General features: G+C 32.6%; 1 protein-coding gene across 2 annotated transcripts; it reads right to left on the reverse strand.

Moving 5' to 3' along the window:
* Positions 1-212: 212 nt before the first annotated feature.
* On the reverse strand, positions 213-17,984 carry LOC126701403 (phenylalanine--tRNA ligase beta subunit, cytoplasmic). 2 transcript variants are annotated; one of them, XM_050399481.1, is made up of 21 exons: positions 17,798-17,984; positions 17,283-17,361; positions 17,120-17,175; positions 16,930-17,027; positions 14,555-14,684; positions 14,333-14,448; positions 11,966-12,032; positions 11,263-11,304; positions 10,279-10,320; positions 10,032-10,108; positions 9,606-9,732; positions 9,346-9,513; positions 5,850-5,978; positions 5,607-5,741; positions 5,308-5,442; positions 4,567-4,641; positions 3,686-3,793; positions 2,510-2,599; positions 2,340-2,423; positions 689-775; positions 213-574 (listed from the first exon to the last, which is right to left on the reverse strand). In XM_050399481.1, exons 2-20 carry the CDS (start codon positions 17,338-17,340, stop codon positions 707-709), a joined length of 1,806 nt encoding a protein of 601 aa, XP_050255438.1. In that variant the 5' UTR covers positions 17,341-17,361; positions 17,798-17,984; the 3' UTR covers positions 213-574; positions 689-706. The 2 variants fall into 2 exon arrangements, with proteins under 2 accessions (XP_050255438.1, XP_050255439.1); XM_050399482.1 differs by having other exon boundaries at positions 685-775.
* Positions 17,985-23,552: the final 5,568 nt, after the last annotated feature.

Consider the following 23,552-nt stretch of genomic DNA (forward strand, 5'->3'; position numbering starts at 1 on the left):
TATTTTAGAGAAAGAGATGGTCATGTTAGTTTTATACCTCTGTTAACTTTTACTCGATCTAAGCCAACAAAAACATAATTAGGTTTTAGAACCTTTTAGGTTTGTTTTTTTCCAACATATTCCATTGGATCTACATCTGTGCACACCTATAAACTTTCCTGGCCTCGAGACCACTACACAAGGCACCGATTCTAAAGGCCACATTATGTACGTAACACAAAAGTATACCTTTAATTCTCCACCTTAAAGCCCCTTCAAAGTATTCAAGGCCAGTAAAGGCATCCATCCAGCTTGTGAAGAGGGCTACAAAATCTTCTAATCAAAATCAATATACTAGTTTGCCAACAATATATAGCTTACGATGTTCACAAGACAAACAACTATAAACATTAAAAAAAAATCCTTAAATATGTCTAATTAATTATATTATATCAAGACCCAATCCTGGGCAACTGAAAACAATTTCTTCCCCCTCATCCTAGCATTGCTCCAAACTCAAGAGCACCATGTATTTTGCTGAGAGACCAAAGATAAGCTGCAAAATGATGTAGCACAGGATGCGAGGCCAAAGTACCTGTAGTTATTAACATATATAGAGCATTGGAATCATAAATAAAATGATAAATATTCAAATTTAGTAAAAACCTAAGAAAGTTGAGTAGAGGAATAAATGATTGAAAATACATACATCTGCTGTTATAGAATCCTACAAAAAGCACGCAATGTCGAGCTCAAAATATGAGCAAGGATCGGAAATGTCAAACTTGTTCAAAACCTGAAAGCCACATATAACATATTCTCAAATAAGTTCAATGTCATTGTGCATAACCACAAAGGAGATAAACGATGTCAACAATTGACTTTACAAAACAATTGCAAGAAATCCTAACACAAAATAGTGTTCTGATACAAATACAGAAAAGATGAAATTCATCGCAAAACATTACTTGCATGCTTGTAAAGAGTAAAATATTACATATCCTAAATATGAATTAAGAGGAAATAAAAAGGTTGGCTGATAGGGGTAAGGGGTGCAACTGTTCAATTTCGACATGTCAGTTTTTTCGTTCAGCTTAGAAAGAGGACCAAAAAAATCCAAATAACATCTGTTCAGAATATGGTCTATATGCCTACAAAATATTAATTTTTTTATAAGAACATGGAACCTAACAAGACAAGGCCTTCTGTATCAGACAATCCAAGGGAACTTTTAGTGAGGATACAAACCCAGGATGTCTGGGTCTAGGTCATGTCAACAGTCTACAACTCCAAGCCTCCCCACTACTAGGTGGCACCCTGACAGGTGCAAAGATTCATGTAAGATAGGATTAGGATCCTGTGGTATTGCACCGGTGCAATTACCCCTCATTACTCTCAATTTTTTTACTTTTCTCTTTTTTAACTTTTCACTTTTTTAATTATTTTAAGCTTATTTAATTCAAGGGTTGTGATTAAAAGTTTCTTTTTTAACTCTCAATCTCAGCCATTGAGAGCAATTGCACACAGTGCAATACCCTAGGTATCCCACCATTCATTTCTCACCTTGTCACAGCCTCCCTCTACATCTTTCGAGTTCATCTCTCTTCTCTAAGATGATAAGCCTCAATTTTCTCATCCCATCCTTCAATCCCTTAAACATCTTTCATTCCATCAGGACAAAGCTCTATGTGGTGTTGATCTGCTTTGTCACAGCCCCAATCCGCATCTCAGATCTGCTCTGTAATGACCTTGATCTATGCACCACCATCTCAGATCCAGTCCTTCGTCCCTAATTCCACCTCCACATATGTCCTTCCTCCCATTCTTTTTTTTTTAAAATATAATTAATTAGTATTTCCTCCCATTCTTCAAACCAGTTGATTCCGTTTTTGGAGGATCCCGGTTCACTGATCAGCATCAGTTTGGGACTTTCTCAAACAGATTGAGTCTATTTAGCAAAAACTGAAAACCAACCACATAGGCGCATACATCCCTAAGTTGGAAGAACCAAAATTATCAAGTCCATATAGGCGATTGTGGACCTGTCTTGTAAAGTAATACATCATGCAGCAACTGCTGAATAAATGTCAAAAAATAATACTTAGGTAGGGAATTCCACCTCACAGGTATGTCCATTGTGGGTCCCTCAAAAATAATGCAAACCCAAACAGTTTATCACAGAACTACAATACAGTACATGTAGTTCAGGTTTTCAATAAACTATAAGCACATTCACAACTGTCAAAGCACTCTGTAAGCTACTGAGTTTTTTAGAGCAAAAACAAGGCAGTTTTATGCTGCAACAATTAATCCATAGTATATAATCCTTAGAACACAAGGTCAAAAAGAATAATAATTACCTCAGGGTGCACAATGCCAGAAGTTCCTATTTGCTTTCCTTTGTAAATGATGCTAGCTTGTGTACCCAAAAGAAACTCAGGTTCCTTCAAAAGAAATCAAGCAATAATTCATCACCCAACAAAAGTAGCAAAAAGAAACATCAATAGGCAGGAGAGAGATGAACCCTTACTTCAGAAGGCTTTAGGTAGTATGTTGTATTGTCATCAGGTGGAACAAGCCCTATCACTTGCATAATTCTCACCACCAGACCATGAATTACCTGCCCATTATAGTTGAAAGGTTTAAAAAAACAGAACCAATTTACCAAGAAACAAAAAGAACAATATAATCTTTTGGGTGTTCTTAAAAATAATAATAATAATAATTTATTTAAAAAAAAAAAAAAAAAAACCCTGAGTCCCTTTCCTCGCCTAGGCTCTAAAGGTAACCCACCTGGACATTTAGGCAAGCACTTGACTAGCCTTTGCCTACCATGTTTAAGTGTTCAATTTTCTTACCCCCTAAACCCCATATAGGACCCAATTCCAATCCACCTGATGAAATTTAAATCTTCCCCTATACCACCCCATAAGGAAATTCACCAATTTATTTACCGTGTAGGAACGTTGGAGGAAAAAAAGAAGTGGGCAAGCCAGATAGCATAATCTAGAGACAAGGACTGATAGAAAGACACAAAGGAAAACATTGTAGGAGATGATTCAATTGTATTAAGGGCTGGTGTTTGTCCAAAAAAGAAGGATCTGCAGTTATCAAACCTCCTTTTTCCTCTACCCTTCTTTTTTGAAAAGTAATAAACTAGTAAAAGCAGAAACAGGATAATGATAGGAGCCATACATGGGATCACTACAAGGATTAATTTTATATTTTACACTTGCATTTAATGTCTTAATGCTTTCTAGTTTTCGTTATTCTTTCTCCCTTTTTTGAGATTTTAAACTAAGTCTATCTCGTGTCGAGTTGATAATCTTAAGTAGTCATGATCTACAAATTTAGAAGAGTTCAACAAGAACAACTGGGGCAAACTAAGATCTAAATATGTCTACTAACTTTTGAGAGTTTTCTTACAGAAAGAGTATCTGAGTAAACCATGTCTTGATTATGTAGAGTAGCCATAACCAATACTCAGTTTCGACACTCAAAACTCAGGTGCAAAGTAAACATAAAAAAATCCAAAAAGTCTACTTAAAATATAAATTATGCAGTACCAGAAAACCAAGTTTTCAAATGATAAATAATAACAAAAAAAGGTTAGTCATATAAAATAAAATTGTGCTGATTCACTCTTTAATCGCAACTTGATATACAAATGGTAATGACCAAATTGAGTACATTGACATCAATATACCTCATATCCTGCAGTAGCACCACAATATAGTGCAGCCAGGTGGCGACGATTTGTTGCACCTACATCTTTAGTATTATCCAACAGCACTATGTCACCCACTTCAAAAATCTAAAGCCAAAATTAGATATAAGGGAACATCTTTTGAAAAGAAAATGGATAATTTTATTAAGAATTAAGGGAACATTTTCATTAAATATACAAAAAAATGCAGGAATCAGCATGCTTGAATCAAATTGTTGGTCTTGTTTAGGAAACCCAACTTTTTAAGGGATCATTTATTGTCTTGTCTCTTAATTAAGAAGATAGCAGCTTCCAAAATTACCCTTAAACAAAGTTCTCAAAAAAAATTTCGTTTAAAGTGCTTGTGTTTAGCAGTGGCATAATAGTAAATTAATGGGTATTAATTTTAGAAGCTAGATAAAATTTTGGGACATCCCAAAATCAAATACTGGACCATCAATTTGGGACAGAGGGAGTATCAGTTATCACAGCCCCAAATTTGCAAGAAATATTGCAACACATGGATTAATACCACTCTAATTATATCATGTGGCATTATATATTGCCAGAAGAAGCCAGAAGGTATTGGCAATATTATCATGTGGCATTATATATTGCCACCCATACTTTAATAAAGAACCTTGAAACCCCACTTAACAATATAAAGACAATTCTGATCATTTTAACATCCCTATGTTGAAATATTACTACTATTGGCATATGGCAACCCACTTACAAGGCCTCTAAGAACCATATAAGCTTCTAATATGTTCACCACTCTAATGTAATGAGAAGATACGCATAAAAGATCTAAAATGTCATTCATATTTTTACAAATGTGGTTTTCTATTAACATGGTCCATTGAGAAACTACAACGTACCTTTATGGGCTTCGGATGGGCTTTGTTCTGTCCAATAGTTTTCAATATACCGGGCATAAGACTGGTCCGAGCAGTCTGTCAAAATGGAGGAACGTGTCAGAATTCAGTTAAATAAAGAAACAGGAAATATAATATATAATATAAAGTATGTTGTACGATATTTTTTAATATTTAGTTTGCACATTAAAAGCTTCAAGAGACACATGAGATAAGTATGGACAGCTGAAATAGACTAAGCCAAGCAGTTAACATAACTATGCAAAATATTAGGGCTAGACACACTTCAATATCCTGCACTTAAATTAGTTCAAGCAAGAAAATGGCTGCACTTAAATGGCAAAATGGAATCTATGGGGGACTAGATCAGGAAAGAAACTTTGATGGCAACTTAGGAACAAATGCATCCACTTCAATCACAACTAGCTTCAAGAGGAAATGCAGGAGTTCATGAAATGTGGTCAAGTGTAGATTAAAGCAAATAGAGTAAAATGAATAATGGCAAGGACAGAAAATAAACTTTCAAAAAGAAGTAGGAGAAAGTAAACATATGTCAAAGTGAGAGAGACCAAAGACAAACTCAGTAAATCCTAAGTAGAGTAAACAAACACAAAATTAGAAGAAAAGGCAGATTGATAGGAGTTACAACAATCACAAGCAACATTCATACCCTTCATAAAATCATGCTAGACAAATCCCACATTGCCAGAGTATATTTAAGCACAAAAGATTGAGAATACAAACCTCATTTTCAGAGGAACGAGGATTTCCAATAATCACCGCAGTTGATTTATCATCTTCACGATTTAACATTGCGAAATTATCATTAAGTGAGCACAAAATAAATGACAAGACCTCTGTAAATCCGCACATTGCCATCTGATAGGAAAATTTTACAGTAAAAGAGGAGGGGGAGATAAACAAGTAGAATGATTTAGAAGATTGTATACAAGGAATAGAATTATTAATCAAAAAAAGGTCACAACATTCTTATTTTTCTTATTCTAACTTGAATATATACATGAGTGTTCTCTGTTCTGTACCTCCAATCTGATAATATGACTAAACTCTTCCAAGCGCAGTGGCTTCAAAGACACAGCTCTGCCCTTTGAGATATTGTAACCCTTAGCAATTGCAATATCTTTCACACTATTGAACCCATAAGCAATCGCAACATCCTTAGCAATAAAAATGTCTTGTCAATGAAAATACAAGTATGAATGTCATAACATATTTGATGCAGATAAACACATCAGAAAAATACGCAGGTCTAGAACCAAAAATACCTCCATTACATCACATGGATGAAGAACATCACTTCTAGTAGGGGGTACAGATACAGTAATTTTGGAGTCATTATCATCTGAAAGAGACTTTTCAGCACGCAATTGCATCCGATTTAATAAACCAGTGACCTGAAAGAAAGAGAATGAAAGCGATAAGATAATGCAAAAAACAAGCTAAGCCTTGCATATGATTCAGTTACCCTGATTAAACATAAACTAAGTGTCTACATTCTACATGATAGAACAAACACAATTGCTAATCTAATGCCGTGTTAATTTGGAGGGAGGGGAGAGGGGAAGTAAAAAAAAGCCTCTGATTGATTAGGGGGAAAAAGGGAAAGAATGAATCCCATCAGCTCCACCATTTCCAATCCATAAAAATCTGACAGCATGCGGGGCAGAGAAGGGTTAGGCTTTTTATATACTAAAAAAGGAAGAGTTTGATAGAAGGGAATAAATTAAGAATATACCCTCATCCAGAATTTCACTTGCATCATCCCTCCCCTTGTCAACAAAATAGAAGGGAGGTAGAATCCTCTCTTTCCTCTTTTCCCCTCTCAAATCCTCCTACTTTCCATCCCTCCTACCATAGTATAAGATTTCAAAAAAAGTATGCTTGTATTGATAATATGTTGGCCAGACGTTGATGCTAACATTAGTAGGAACCAAAATTACTTAGAAGAATTTGACAAAAAAAATCAGAAGACAGTGGGCCTAGCCTTGGTTCTGACCCTATAACTATGGCCTTAAGCTTGGTTTATTACTCCCAACTTCCTTATATCTAGCAGTACCACCATGAAAAGTTCCAATTCTAACATAATAGGAAGGATAAGAGTCTATTAGCATGCTCCATCATACCCAAACAAAAAGAGATCTGATTTTTTATAAATACAATGATAGACTTTGGTTAATGAAAATTGAAGTATTAAGGTTTGTTCAAGCATTATTGCCCATGTGGTTCTATCCTCCACTTCATGTTCTTCTCACTTACTGCACATTTTTCTTCTTGCAATATCTGCACCTGTGCCAGTAATTACAATTCACTACCAGATTAAGTTTTCCATTAAGTTCCTACAATCCTATTTCTGACACCTAGAGCAGTAGAAGTTATAATAAATAGAAACATTAATCTTTTATGGTAACAAAACATTATCTACCAACAAGAATTCTAGCCTTGCATATACTTAAAAGCTAAGACTAACAAAGCTAATAACATAGACATACTCTGCCACAACATGCCAATGCTACTGCTCTCACAGTCACACTACAATCCAGTGTCCTTAGATTTGAACCCTATGAAAAGGCATCACTTCTTTCTTCACCGACAAGGCATGCATCTGAGCCCCCCAAGTGTATTTTTCGTTATCAGCAATCAATGTGATCCATAATTAAATTGCGGCATTTCTTTAGTGTAATACGCATTTGTTATACATGAAACTTTTTAGAGTTAATAACAAGTATACCAAGGTGCACACACATCCTAAACTACAAAATGCTAATATCAACACCATGCTTCAAAAATAATTTGTAGTGTCCACCTTAGCATTTAAATTAGGATCTAAAAAAATAGATTAATGGCAATCACCCACCCTCAACTAAGGAGGCGCCTGCAACATGCACCCTACACTAAAAATTCAGTAATAATGAACGTTGCAGATTAATCTCAAGGTCTGAATTGCAAAATTTAGTAGTAGATCGTGTACATTGCAAATGACCTCACAGTCAGGGCGCTGCAATAAACCTCTTTTTAAGTAAATTAAGCTCAAACAGTTGATCTCAAGCTCAATTTGGGGTGGACCCAACCACCGCACCACATTTATAGCACAAAACCCCATTGATGTACCTGCAACTCTTAGAGCATGCAGCACAAGCTTAAGCTCTACAGATTTCAGATTGATTAGTGCTCAAACAAGTACACAGTTGGCTTTTTCACTCGTTTTGTGACCCCCCCCCCCCCCCCCAAAAAACACCAAAAAAAAGTACATATTTGGTCATCAACACCATCCATGGAATTGATTAAACATCGTCAAAAAGTTTCTTTTTAGATTAAAAAAAATGGTGGATGAACATAATCAGATAATCCTAGTAAAAATAAGAAATTACCTACAAAGGGATCTTACATGGTATCCATGAAGCGCATAGGAAAAGTCACATTGAGTCAAGAACAGTCAAATCCGCCAACAGTAAAACTCAAAAGGGAACACTAATACCTCAAGCAATTTTCCAACGTCATCAATTATGCACTTATCAAGGATACTACCATCATGGGAGAAACTTAATACCAATTAAAAGAATATTCGGCCAACTATATTATAAAAGATATATCTGCCTCAACATGTCAAAAGAGAAAACACATATAAATGTCTAATATAAAATTATGAATGTTATTTCAAAGCTTAAATGTTTCCTCACCAACATTACAGAAGAACAGTTTATGATTAAATCAGTAATCCTTTTAACAATTGTAAATCTGTAAGCATTCAACTAAAACATGAATGGAAAAGGGAATGGTAAAAACAAGAAACAGACCGAAAATATACAAATATAAGCTGCCAGTAAGCAACGCATAAAAAGAGCAAACAGTGAAAGCAACATAAAGAACTGGAGTGAAAGCAGCCTCTAGTATATCATGCAAACAATACTATGCTACCCAAAGTTTTTTTCTAGATAAATACTATGCTACAAAAAGTTACAAATATCGTTTAAGTGATCATTTACAGTATGTCTACAAGAATAAAGATTTTGGATCAATGTGTTTTGCTGTAAAATTTTTGGGAGTACCAGCAAATATCTATTTAAAATTTTTGGGATTACCTGACCATGTGCTACAACACATCAAAAAGCAGCCAGCTGTATGGTGTATTAAGGGTTTGTTTTTTTGGCAACGTTTGCTGGCTGCAGTGTCCAATCTCCATGCCCATTTTACATAAACGAGCATTTGAGGCCTGCATTTGAAACAATTTCTCTCTCTCCCTCTCTAATCTGTTTCTATTTTATAAAGTCATCTCAAATTTTTAATTTTTTTAGTGTGGACATCTCTTATTTTTCACCCTTCAATCTTTTGTTTACAAAAAATGTAACAAATCAAAGCATCTTGGCCCTCTAGCATGAATCGATCATGAAGCAGATTGATTAGAAAATTCTGGTAAATCATTGATTTCATCTGGTGTCTAATGCATATTTCATTTACAAGTTTACTAGATCGAAATTTATGATGTTCAAAAATTATATATCCAATGTCACATTAAGTAAAGATTTATGATATATTCATTCTGCTTCATTTTACATTCTGTGATTTACCGTTTACGATCCTTTTCAATGTATGATACAGTTTTTATAAAATTGATGCTACCCAACCCCACCAATAAATTTAAATATAAATAGATAAGCACAGACACACACCAAAAACAGCAACCACCACTACCACCTTGAATGACACATTTAAACTTTCATTAATCAAGAAAGTAGATAATTATTTGGACAGATATTGCAATACCTCATCAGCCTTCAAGGGCACTCCAATTGCACCAGTAATATAGGAAAGAGAAACTTCCATATTGTAGACAGATAAATCAGGATAGATATATGACTTGCCATCAGAATATATCACTTCAACTGGCTCAATTTCAAACTTTCTTTCACAATATTCTGAAAACATTGTCACCTAAGAGAACAGAGGAAGATCATTCATTAAACTACTACAAATCAGATCTCCAATCCAAAAAAAACTTGAACAGGAACATCTCAATTGCCTACCATTGTGTTTAAAACAATCTTGGCTTTTGTCAGATCAGTGGCAGTACATTCAATGAATACATTCTTCGTCTCTAATTTGATTGCTGAATGCGCCCCATTTATAATAGGAGGCAAAGACAAAACAGTTCTGCATAAAAAATAGTAAAATACATTTAGGAAAGAAAAAGGGAAATAAAACATTAATGCATCAAACTTTATATTACCAATACAATATTTAAAAGAAATTGATAGAATAATATATAAAAAATAACACATCAAGAAACCATCATAATTGCAATTTAAATAACAGCAATTTCAATAAATTGTACAGTAAAAAAGAGGAAGAAATTGATAGAATAATAAAGGAATAGCAGCAATTTAAATAAACTGTACAGTAAAAGAGCTAAGAATTCTTATACTTGCAAACACATCAAGAAACTATCATACCTTCTACTGTCATACAATACAGGGAACACTGGTGAGTTCTCAATTATGTGCAAAAACTTCTTCAGTTTCAAATCTGACTGCCAAATCAGTGAAACAAACATTTTGAAATGAAACAATTATACCATCAAGAACGATGTAAAATAAAATATTCAAGCTCCTGAGAATTATGCACAAAGACTATATTACAATAATTTAATATTGCAAAGTCAAGGTATATTAACAAAAAAAGTCTCAATATAAGACTCACTTTGTAAAACTCCATCAGCTCATCAGCTCTGAAGTTCTTCTCCTAAATTGCAAAAGACGAAGTTACAAGCAATCAGTTCAAACATTCTTTATTGACTTCATTATTTTTCCGTTAAAAGAACAAAATAAGATATAAAATGTGAGAAGCAAATTTACATAAACCTTTGCTATCTACGAAAGTATGGGAAGTTCCAGTATGACAGGAAGTGCTCAAATAAATCAGATAAAGTGAAACTCATAACCAAGTAATATGAAGGTTAATTCGCTAATATTACAGACTGAATCTTATTGGCAAAGGGAAACGCAAAAACTAGAAGTATGCCAAAACAACCAAAAAAAAGGTCACCAAAACAAAAACAAAGAGGCTCACAATTGAGAAAAAACTATCTGCTTCGGGAAACTGTCTACCACGAGATTCGATACTTTTGATTTGGATAATTGAATATCATACCAGAAGAAAGGATAGCTTAGATGTCAAGCAATACACCAGTGGGAACCAGATTGGTTCCATACTCCGTATTTTTTTTATAGGTAATAATACTTTTATTGAATAAAAAGAACATCGTGTTCAAGACGATGAGCACTCTAGACATGAAAAAATACAAAAAGCTCAAGTTAAAGCTAACAGATTGTAAGACAGCAGAAATTGAAATAAATTGAGCCAACTGAAATAAAGTACCAAAAAGATGTGTTAAAAGATATAAGGATCTCTCATTATCTTCAAAGATACGGTTATTACATTCCTGCCAAACTAACCACATTAGACAACCTGGAATTATATTTTACATGAAAAAGTCATTCTTTTACAGTGTCTTTAAGTAAGGCATTTCATGACATTCTGTTAATCAGAAGCATAAAATGACATTCAGTCTCTCCAGCATAAATCTTTTTTTTCATGACCCTATCAGGTACCAGTCCTGCTGACAAAGTAACAACAGAAAACTATGTCCTTGGTAAATAATTGAATTAAAAATATAAACATTACCTGCTTGAGTGGAACAAAATTTATACTTGACGGCGGCAAAGCCTGAAATAAAGAGATTCTTGTGAGTCACTGATGCAGTAATGTGTCTTACCTCATTTCATGAAGCCTACGAGTAACATTTGCACAAAGCAGATTTAAGCACAACAACCTAGTACAAATATGAGGGAGAGAGAAAGAGAGAACTTGCCAAAGCAGAAAATGTTTGTGGATATGCTTAACAAACTACTATTAAACTCTCCCACAGCCAGTCACAAAAAAAAAAAAAAAAAACAAAAAATATCTTCAAGACCCTCAAACTAACAATATAAAAACCAATTTAACTATCATAGGATCAGAAAAGCCAAAAAATATTGAGGAATAAATTAATTCAACCATTCAGAATAAGAAGTTCCTAACTCAAAACTCATATTTAGGCCACACAGACTACTCATAAGGGAGGTAGAGTCAGTACGGTTTTATTTCCACTCCATATGCAGCTTTTTAAGTGTTGGAGGACCAGAGGGTTGGTAAGTCCAGAAAAACTCTTGGCTTGGAAATGGAACTTCCCTCTTCCTTCTACAAAGGTAGGAACTCAAATGAAAGAACTACCATACCCATACGTTCAAAACTAGTTTCATTCCTACTCCAATACCAAATGATACAAAACACCAAGAAAACATGTAACATGCCATGAGAAAGGAGAATTATTATTAAGAAAACCTACCTCATACGTGAAAGGGCCATGTAATGTATCCAGGTCATGAGTCCCAATCGCTACTAGGGTTCTTCGCCTAAAACAAATGTTAAAGGCAAGCATGTGAAAAGACAAATTACATAAAATATTAATAGAACCTTCCAATTGAAAAGTCAAAAGAAAAAAAAAACGATACTAAACAAATTAACATAAAGTCAAGACAAAGCAATATAAACTCAGCTCAAACAATACTAAGCCCTACTAAAGTGGGGTCACCAACACACACACACAATAGCAGAAAAAGATACATGACAGATGCTCCGTAGTTGTAAAACAATTCACAGAGCCAACCCCATTTTAGTTTCAATCAACAACTGCAACAAACCAAGGTTGCAGCAACAGGAAATTAATAGTATTTATACCAACAATTTTTTAACATTTTGGCAATTGAAACAACTCTACATCCTACAGAAGTTCACCATGCAGGTACCTTTTTTTTTGGATAAGTAATACAACGAAAGTACTTCGATTTGGACATATAACAATATGAGGTTAGCCAGAACATGGCACAGAAAAAACAAGTTTCTGCTCATAATAAAGACAGTGATAGGTGTAATACAGCTTAGCATCAGAATCAAAGTTGCGAAGACGCATGATTACTACTTGTTAGTCCAGTGTATACAAAGAAATTTTATCCTAACATGAGCTGTGAAGGTACCACATGGATAACATTTTTCTTTTTTTTGATAAATAAGTACCACATGGATAACATATAACATATGTTTGAGCAAAAATCTCCCCATGGATAACATAGTTTAACCCACCCCAGCCTTTCATCATTGTAGCCAATAAAGAACATTTTGACTGTGTAAATGAACCTGGTTCAAGCAGGTGTATGCCAGTGTTTTGCTATCCACTTGGACATGCAAAAGGTTCAAGGAAAGATACTGTAAATACAGTTGAAATGTAATTATGTATCATGATGTAGGTAGTCATTACAGAAGCTTTGAGGCATCATTTTTCTTTTGCTAATTTTAACAAATCTTTAGACAAGATGTCAAATGATCAAGAAAATTAATTTGAAGACCATTGACTCAATGACACACAACAACTGAAGACAAAGTAAATCCAAAGATTTTCCTTATGTTTTATTGGTAGGTCGACTTCACCCTCCACCTTATTATTACTAAGACAGGGAGTGCCATTTAAGCTAGAGCTCATAAGTGTCATCTCTACCTCTCTTAGCTAATTTGTTTCTCCCATCCCATCAACCTTTCGAGGCATTAAGCCCATCTTCAATAGGTTAAATCTTTAAATGAAAATATCTCCCCCCAGCCCTCCAAAACTAAATAGAGTTTATCAACAGTTCTGACATGTGCCAGGTTTTCAAATCCATCTTTTTTTTTTACTCAATTTTCTAGTAATTGTGTCGCAACCATCATGTCCTAACTATGGTCAAAATTTTGAAAATAAAATAATAATAATAATCAACTGACACACCATAGACACGCATGCAGTTGTATCTTCGATGAGTTTGTGCAGGGAGCCATGTCCATGGGCTGCCTATTACAATGAAAAGATCAACACCCTCATTGTTGCTTCTTTCATCAGCCCCCTCTCTCCCTCTTTTAATTCCAATTCTCTCCCCCGCCCCCCTTAAGAGTCCTCTTTGTGGTCATTGTTGACTTACCAAGCTAACAAAACTAATCAGATGCAATAGCCAACCTGAAAACAATGTTTAGGGGCTGCTTCTGTCTTTTTGCTCCTTTTTCCTTCGTTCACTACCGTGAACTCATTGTATTTTTCTTGCTTTTCTTTCATTAATAATATTTTCTTCTTACTTATAAAAAAAAAAAAAACAATGTTCAGTTGGTAATCCACTTGTTTCAGTAAGCACTGGTTGTTAACTTCCCAACTTGACATAACTGGGTTGCATAGTAGGTTGATACTAAACCCAACCAAACCCAACTCATAAACACCTACATCAAAGTGCAAGGCTACTAGACAGCATGGAGGCACAAATATATCTTTCAAAGTTTAGATAAAAATTGAGAGTAAATATAAAACCACATGCATTTAAGCAAACCATTGTGAATATTTCATAAGATTACCATTATACATTCTGATGTTTGCATTATTTGTTATTACCATGTTGTTTATACATCCCATGCATAAACCATGCAAATCAACCTTGAAACAAACTGTGAAAAAACTAGAACCAAAAATGACTAACCATTTCATTTTTAGATTTAGTGGAAAAATATGATCAATAGTCAGCAAAAATCTTTAACTTTTAATCATTCAAAAATGTTTCAATCTGCAGTTGTGCAATCAGCTAGAAGACACAGTATGCCAAGTTACAAATGATAAGTGAATCTGGAATTCAGAATTCATTACCGACAAATGTTCTGATGAAGCTTGTCTTGGAGATCAATAAAGCTGTTATAACTTGCAGTATCAAATGTTACGCCTCTTAAAACAGCACAAACAACATAGGGACGAATTGAAGACGTCTGCAAGGGGAAAAAAGAAAATGGGTTTGAATACCATAGAATCAACTAGGTCATTTAAGGGGCAATTTTTCTCCACAATAGACTAGTGAATTTCTAAGATAATAACCTCTGGCTTCACATGCATCTTAAGCATTGATTTTGTACTGATGTTAGCCGCTTTATATGTCGGTATCTCCTGCTGCCCGTTGAAGATTCTAAGCGCTTGAGCAATCCCTTCAAGGCAAAGCAAATCATATCTGTGCATGTATATCAAAGGAGTATAATTAATATTGCTCTCATAATTTTTATAATCAAAAAAAAAAATTCTAGCAAGCAATTCCACAAAAATTAAATAAAAATCTCTTAACTCCTAAGGTTTTTTAAAAATTAATTAACCACATTGAGTTAGCTCAAAAACAGTGTTGGTAAAAGCACAGTGAGCACATAAGCCAATAAGCGCAAAGGCCTCTTAGAGCCTAGGCGCAAAGTGCAAAGTGCGCACCTGATTGAAGTGAAGCACATATATTAAAAAAATAATTTAATAAATTTAAAAATAATTGTTAATGAGAAATACAACAATCACACAATCAAATTATCATATAAATTGATATAAAACATTTTATATAATTCATATAACATTTATATAAGCCCTACTTTTGCAAATTTAACACAAAAATTGTAAGTCAAGTCATTTTAATTTTTGGATTAGCTAGAAATGAGTACTTCCATGTAATACCCTTTCTTAAATCTCAAATAGACATAATGCCCTATGACAAATTACTAATATTAGTTAATAATTTAATCACTTATGGACTACAAGTCTTTAAGAATTAGTCTACTATGTTCAACATCAACTACTAAAGTGACGTAACAATTACCACAAATATATTGTATCATACTTTTTTTTTTTCATGAATAAGCTAAGAATATGAAGACATAGTAGTATGGTAATTGGTATGAAGTAAATATTCCAAAGGGAAAAAATAGAAGAAGAAGTTGCTATGGACCTATGGTCTATGGTGTTTGGTTTGTTTGGAGTAAGCTAAGTTATGTTGCAATCTGTAGTGGGGCTTCTAGCATGTTGGCAGGGCAAATTAAGATTTGGTCGTCATCAAAATGGGTATATTTGGCTGATTGTTCCCCATTGCTTATTGTGGTGTCTTTGGAGGGAGAGAAATAGTAGGTGCTTTGAAGATATCGAGAGATCCATACCAGACATCAAGTTATTTTTCTTTAGAACTTTAATGGATTGGTTGGCTGCTTTACGAAACCAATCATTTTTTTCTTTTCTTGATTTTCTAGATTCTTGTAATTTTTGTCCTTGAATTGTTTGACCCCTTGTACACTCCCATTAATAAACTTATTACTTATCAAAATATATATATATACACATCACTTATAATAACAAAGTAATAAAAGTAAAATTTATTGGTGAAAATAACATCATATATATACTATAGAAAAAATAAAAGTTGGATATTAGAAGTTTTGGTTGTGCTAAGTGGCTATCCAGGTGGCTATCTTTGCTTTGCAACAAATGGCTACATTCTCATTAATTATTAAGATAGTTTACCTTAAATTAAACTCGATTACATATCAAGTGACTTATTAATTGTTAGGATAGTTTAATCTTGGTAAAACTCTTTCAACTAGGTTTCAAAATTTAAAAATTTTGCTTAAACTAAAATTCTATTATCAAAAGAATCAAGTAATTTATTTATTTTACTAGAAGAAAGTCTATCAAAGCTTCAATTTGCTCAATAACTTTGAGATAGTTCCAACAATAATAGAAATTTTTTTTTTATATTTACATGTAATTTTTAATTAATCCATATATTGCACAGCCAAACTACTAGTAGTTATGAAAACTTATGAATCAATGAGTAAAAACTTAGTTTAAGTTCCTTCAGCCAAGTTATGCACAACTAGTCCATAAATGGTCAGATATATCAAGAAGAATCATCCAATTGATGACATTTCACATTTGATGTGAATAATCCTTTTCTTATGGTATCCATAAATCAATTTTAGAGCCCTCTCATAAAAACTAATATAAATTTTAGCAAATCTATATATTAAAGTATTTTCTTTCATTTTTATTGATAAGTTACACACTCCTTTGAAATTTGAACTTACCACCTCATTTTTCACCCTCTTCAAAAAATCATCTATCTATCATTTATATAGAATTGGAATAAACTCTTTAGTATCCAGTTTTCTATAGTTCCAAAAAAAATCTAACTTTTATTATTTAATTGAAAATTACAATAAAACACAAATTAAATAATTAAGAAGTTTAAAATTCAAATTTCATAAAATTAGGACACATTTTATACAGAAGCTAAAATTCGAATTCTGCACATCTAATTTTCTATTAAGAGATAATAAAGAGCAACTTTAACTTGGATTTGCCCAAATAAACAAAAAACCATATAGATACATGCATACATATATATATGAATTGAAAAGTTCTTTGTTTTTGTATATTAAATAATAAAATACCTATTAGCAGGTACTTCAATTTTGTAGATAACTTCTTCATCGCCATCAGATTCTTCATCCAAATGCTTTTCCTTCCGCATAATTGCTTTCTCAGTAGTCTTTAAAAAAAAGAAAAAAATAATAATTAAAATAGAGAAATCAAGCATTTCAAAATTAATAGCCAAAAAGAGAAAGATAAGCAAGCGCTTACGACGTCATCGAGTTCAATCCCGAAACTGAAGCAAAGCTCTTCGAACTCTTCTTGCGCTGTTGAGATTGATTCAATACAAACCAACACAACGTGATCAACATCTCCTATAAACGAATTTAAATATAAAAAAATTTGTGATTGGAAGTTGAGAGAGAGAGCTGACTGTAAGTTTTTCCAAGAGCCTCGAAAAGACGATCTCTTCCAATGCTGACAGTAGGCATGGTGGACTACAGGATTTGAGTCTGCATATGCAAACGAATAACAATGAACAATGTTTTTGAAAAACCCTAACCCGATGGAAAGAGAGAGAGATAAGGATCAGGTTTTATTGCTGTGGTTCGGATTCTGTTCGCGTGAATTGGACGAGGAGGAAAGGAATCGTGGTTTTTGAACTTTGGGCCGGTTTTAGTTATTGGACCACCCTTAAAGTCTAACAGATAGAATGAACTACAGGCAAAAATGATTTTCAGTCTCTGAGTGACAGACTCACAAACACAATCACAGATACACAGATCAATTATTCCCACATTCAATTCACAATCATCCTCAACAACAACAACAAAAAAAAACACACACACTATAATCAAATATTCACACAAACTGTAAAAGTATGGTGTGGAGAAAGAGCATCAGAGAAAAATCATATCAGTATTAGGTTTTGAAAGAGATAGCAAATACTTGAAATTGGGTAAATTGGGATGGAGATTGGAGAGGCCGGCGGCGTCGGTGGATAAGTCGCCGGTGGTTGATGCTTGATTATCTCCCGGTCTCTCTATACCTCAGTCTCTCTTGTCTGTCGCCTGTCTCTCTTTTCTTTTTTCTTTTTTTAAATTTGGAATTAGGTTAAACGGCGTATCTTTCCATGATGGGCTGGGGCCTGGGCTGATATGGTCTTGGAGGGGAGGGGGCCTTTAATACCCAACTTACCCTGATTTTTTTTTTTTTTTTTTTTTTTTTTTTTTTTTTTTTGGGTTGGGCTCTTTGGGTACGTCCTAACTAAAATTGTGTAAATTTATAAAGTTGTTACAATAATTATATAAATTTATACTGATTTTATTTATTTTATATTTAATTTTGTATTCTTTCTTTATGTATCACGAAGATAAAGGAAGAAAGTGGATTGCAATTGTTATGTGTGAAAAAAGATAAACAATAAAAAAAATCAAGAAATTTAGATATTTTAATAAAATATAGTGTAAAATAAATAATCTAATATAGAGTGTTTTGAAAAGTGAATATGTAAAATCGAAAGTAAGTTCTTATACTAAAATAAATAGAAATTTTTTTACAAACTGATACGAATACTCTAAGTAAATAAGGATTATTTGACAATTTTTTTCATACCCATTGAGTTGTTAAGTTTTTACTAGTTTTTATATGAGCTCACAATTAATATCATTTTTTTTTCTACCTACCACTAATATCTATCACATTAGTAGATGCCAAATTTTTTTATCAAAATTTTGTGTCTCTAGACTTCTTTGGAGATAAGTTGTGTTTTACAAGTAATACAAGTGTAGTAGAACAAAATCTAAAATAATGGGAATTATATTCTTTTCTTTTCTCTTTTTAAAATAATGGGAATTATATCCTTCTCTATCTTTTCTTTTCTCTTTTTAAAAGGAAATATGCGTACGAGGAATATGTCTGTTATAGTGTTATATCATGTTTTTAGTTTTAATGTTTTGGGATTTTTTTATAACTTTGAGAATATCTTTCTCTTTTTTAAAGTGAATATCATGGCTTTACTTTTATACATTAGAACAAGTAATAACTTCGGTGAATTTGATTCGAAGTGTTGAAAAGAAATTTATTCTTGTTTGAGTAGGAAACAATATTTTAATTAACCTTGTTCCAAATGAAATTTAAAGTACTATTACTAGCTTGAAATGAAAAATTGAATTCGAAGAGTACGGTCTAGAGCATAGTTTTAAAAATCGGACCAGACCGGTCGGTCCGACCAATTCAATCGGGAATCGGAGTCAATCTGGTCCGGTTAAAACCTCCAAAACCGGTCAAAACATGGCAAAAACCGGGGTTGAACCGAAAATTTAAAAAAAAAGGGTTTGATGCCCAATTCAGTTTTTAAAACCATGGTCTAGAGTTCAGAAATGCCTCTATGTCATCACTATCGCCTTTTACTACGGCCACACCATAACCATTACCACCATCACAATATATTTAACATTTTCAAAGTTGTAACCACTAACCAAACACTAGAAGGTAAATTATTTTTCACTCACACACACACACATATATATATATATGTCGTACAAAATATGTGAGAGTTAGAATCAAAACTTTGTCTTTTCAGAGGGTTAAAGTCTAAGCTTTGTCTAGTATGATAGTGCAAGCACACTCAAAAGTGTAAGAGTATTAAAGACTAAGCTTTGTCTAGTGTGTTAGTGCAAGGGCAACTTTGAGTGCATTAAAGTTTTGGGTCCATTATTGTTTGAGAGTTTTATAATATGTATATATATATATATAAAAGTTCAAAGAGAAACCCCAATTAAATCTTAATTGGATTCTCAATTTCGCGCCATGTGTCCTTTTTAATTTTTAATTTTGTGTCAAGTGAATTATTAGATGTAAAAATCGAAAAGCCCAAATCCAATTAGATTCTAAATTGGATTTCAATTGGAGTCCAATTTTCCGTCACGTGTCCATCTAAGTTTTAAAATTTTGTGTCAAGTGAATTATTAGGTATAAAAACCGAAAAGTCTAAAACAATTAAATTCTAAATTATATATATAATGAAAAACCATTACATATTTTAAAAATATATAATTTAAAAAAGTGTAAGGTAATATCAGTTAATATCATATATAATTTGAACATCTTCTCAAAACAAAATGTATAATTTGAATTATATAATTATGATTGTTTTTAATTATTCGCATACATATGCACGGGACTATATCCTGGCATATATAGAATTATATATACACAACTACTGACACACAAATAGTTTATTTGTAGTTGTAATTCTTGTTATTAATGATTTATTTGGGTTAGCATTGCCTGTGAGTTTAGGCGTGAAGTTAGCGGAACCATGTTATTGTTTTGTGTATTAATTATGGCATTGCTATCTTATGGTTTAACGTGTAATTCACAACAACTCTAAGTTGTATAACTATGATTCTAAGTAATGACTTAGTACAACGTATTACATGCCTATGAATTGGAGTTTGTCTGAATTAATTCTAGATTATGGTCTGGTAATATTATTATTTTGGGAACTTAGAGAATAAAGATTTAAATCTTGAATATCCCTATTTGAAAAATTAAAACATGTTAGTTGAGCTACAAAACTCCTGGTGGTGACTATGAAATTATTGAAAACCTAAGTCATTAATTAATAATAAATTTAATCATTATTCTGGCACTCCAGACTAAAAGGTGTGCCTTTGATGCTGCCCTTAACATTCTAACGGTGCCTATACATGCAAGGCTGAAATGAACTAGGTGTATTAGCTTAGTAAAAGACATTAATATCCTTGGCCCCAACCCTAACGACAGTACAAGAGGTAAATTAGATAGTAAATCCATTTCAAAGGAACATTATTGCATATCCTAAAACATCTATGGGATATTGATTAGTTATTCACCACGGTAATAAAACTATTAGTATAACTGAAAATAAGGATGATAAATTCTTAGAAGAATAAATTTTATTTAATTGATATTTACATTCTTTTTTTTTTTTTTGAGAGAATAAGTTTTAATCTATAACGTCCACTCTTAATGATAACTCTTTATCATCAAACCAAGACATCAATCAGTTTTTAGTGTAGACGAGGATTTAACCCTATATCTTATTTAACCATTAGAGACTTTACTAGTTGAGTTAACTAGAACTCACATTAATAATTAATATTTACATATAAAAGGCTTCATATAGGTTTGGCTTATATCCAGTATTTTTTTACCTAGAATTTCCTTTTATTCTAATGAAAAATTGTCACATCACCCACTAACTAAATAAAATGTGGATATTAAGATCCACTACCACTTGTCATTGTTATTTAAAAGGTGAAACTACATTATTAGTCCTTAAAGTTTACCCTATGCGTGCAATTAGTCTCTCAAGTTTTAAGTATACACAATTGGTCCCTCAAGTTTTTAAAATGAGCAATATAAGTCTTTCCGTTAACTTCCATTAGTAGTGTTACTTATATGGTTAACGAAATAATGATTTGACATTTTTTAAATGATATGTCATTTCTTTTTATTAAAAAATTACAAAATTAAATTTACACAAGAAAGAAACTAGACCCATTCCAATTCAAATTTGCATAACCCAGTACAAAAAATCTCCATTTGCAATCTGATTTACAAACCACGAGAGAATGAACAGTTCCAAGGCCTAGCACTGGCGACGCCGCCGCCCTCCGCTGAAGACGGTGGCCTCCTGCTTCACACATCCTTCTCCAACCAACAGCCACTGACCCACCTCCATGACTGATTCAGTGCTGGTTTCCCAGAACACGTCCTCTTTAGCTTGAGTTTTCATCCTAAGCAGCCTTGAGTCTTCAGATTGAATCAAAAGGCCCGCCAACCTGTCCAATCTGCATCGACTCAATCTAATCCATGTAGATCTATTAAGTGAGGCGAGTTAGGTTAGGTGGGTTAAATAAATACTTTAGTGGGTTATGTTGAATAATAGGTTGAAATATCACTAACCCACCACAACCCAATCCGCTCATGTGTGTGTGTGTTATTTTTATGTAATTTGTCATGTTGCAAAATTCTACCTTACACACACTCCCACTTTATTTCTCTCATCTCTTTCAATTTCATTTTTTTTTTTCATTTTCACATTTCTCTTCCATAATAAACTCTAACTACTCTCTAATACTTTATTATTATTCTTCTCTATGTACACATCTAATTTCAGATTATGAAATGTTTTAATAAAAAAAATGTAATATTTGTAATTATTTTTAATAAAAATTACAATTTTTTTCTTTATTCTTTTATTTGAGGGAGAAAACAATTATCCTAATTGAAATAATTTCATTTATTCTCTCTCCAGGGAAAAAAAATTCAAGTCAATTGAATTTGCCAACTTGTCCAACCTGCTTAACCAACCGAGTTAAAATAGTTAAAATTTTCAACCGATCAACTAGATTTATAGATCGATGGATTGACGGCGGATTGGAATTTTTCCAACCCGCCATTGGTTAAAAATATTGCCCTCCACCCCGCCCAACCCAACTCGTGCACACCCTTGCTTACAAGTTAGCAAAACACAATAAAGACATAAATAAAATAGCTACTATTTACTAGTGCTTAATAAGCAATGAAAATTAACCATCATACATGACACAAAAATTTGGCAAAACACACTTTAATATAATTTTGATCAATTGTCATTTTCACCTAATAAATTTATTTATTTTTTCATTTTAGTCCATTAATTTGATAATGTGGTCACTTTAGTTGTTTTATTCATAATCGATTCCATCAACTCCCTTAAAACGATGTCATTTCACAATTTTAACATTAAAAAATAATGTTAGAAGTTATTTGGAGCACAGAAAATGATACTTATTTCTCTCACATTCATGGTAAGGTCCACCATGAATGTGAAAGGAGAGCGCACCGGTTTTCCATGCTTCAAGAGTACCTAAGAATTTTCCTTATCTATGTTGTTGTTGTTATTAGAGTAAAATACTATTTTGGTCCCTAAACTTTAAAAAGTTCTTTTTTCATCTCTAAACTTTGTGAAGAGTTTTTAAATAGTATAGAGACAAAAATAAGGATGAAAAAAGAATTTTTTCAATAATTTAGAGATGAAAAACAAACTTCTAGTAAAGTTTTAAAACATAAATAAAACCTTTTCAATATTTTATGGATGAAATATGAATTTTTTAATAGTTTAGGGATGAAAAATGATTTTTTTAAAGTTTAGGAATGAAAAACAAACTTTTGGTAAAATTTCGAGACCAAAATAATATTTTACCCTTATATATATATATATATATAACTGAAACTTTTGAAATTCTCACAATTTTCCACGTCAGCATAATATTTAAATAAAACTATTTTTGTTTAGTCCAAACTTAACAAAAAGTGATACTCTATCTCTCTAACAAGTCCAACAGAGTATCTCTCTAACAAGTCCAACTTAAACTCAAACTCATCATTATCATTTTTTTTAAACAAAATTATTTTTGTTTAACTCAAACTTAACTAGGAGTGAAACTCTATTTCTCTAACAAGTCTGACTTAAACTCAAACTCAAACATCGATAATTTATCTCCAAATTTACGAGGTTAATCATGAACACTATAAAAGTAAAGTAAACCCCAATATTTTTTTCTAAAGCCAAGTAGAGGTATAAGGTTTTCTTATGTTATTTTCTTCTCTTCTACTTTGTTAATATATATATATATATATATATATTATGGTTTTTCATGTATTTTTTAAA

Source organism: Quercus robur, chromosome 10 (genome assembly GCF_932294415.1).
Source record: "Quercus robur chromosome 10, dhQueRobu3.1, whole genome shotgun sequence".
NCBI classification, from domain to species: domain Eukaryota; kingdom Viridiplantae; phylum Streptophyta; class Magnoliopsida; order Fagales; family Fagaceae; genus Quercus; species Quercus robur.

Coding starts and splice junctions, on each gene's coding strand:
- LOC126701403 (XM_050399481.1), bottom strand. CDS start 17,340: ATGCCTACTGTCAGCATTGGAAGAGATCGTCTTTTCGAGGCTCTTGGA. Junction 17,176..17,282: donor GGCTCTTGGAAAAACTTACA/GTCAGCTCTCTC, acceptor CAATCTCAACAG/CGCAAGAAGAGTTCGAAGAG. Junction 14,685..16,929: donor ATTGAAGTACCTGCTAATAG/GTATTTTATTAT, acceptor ATACATGCACAG/ATATGATTTGCTTTGCCTTG.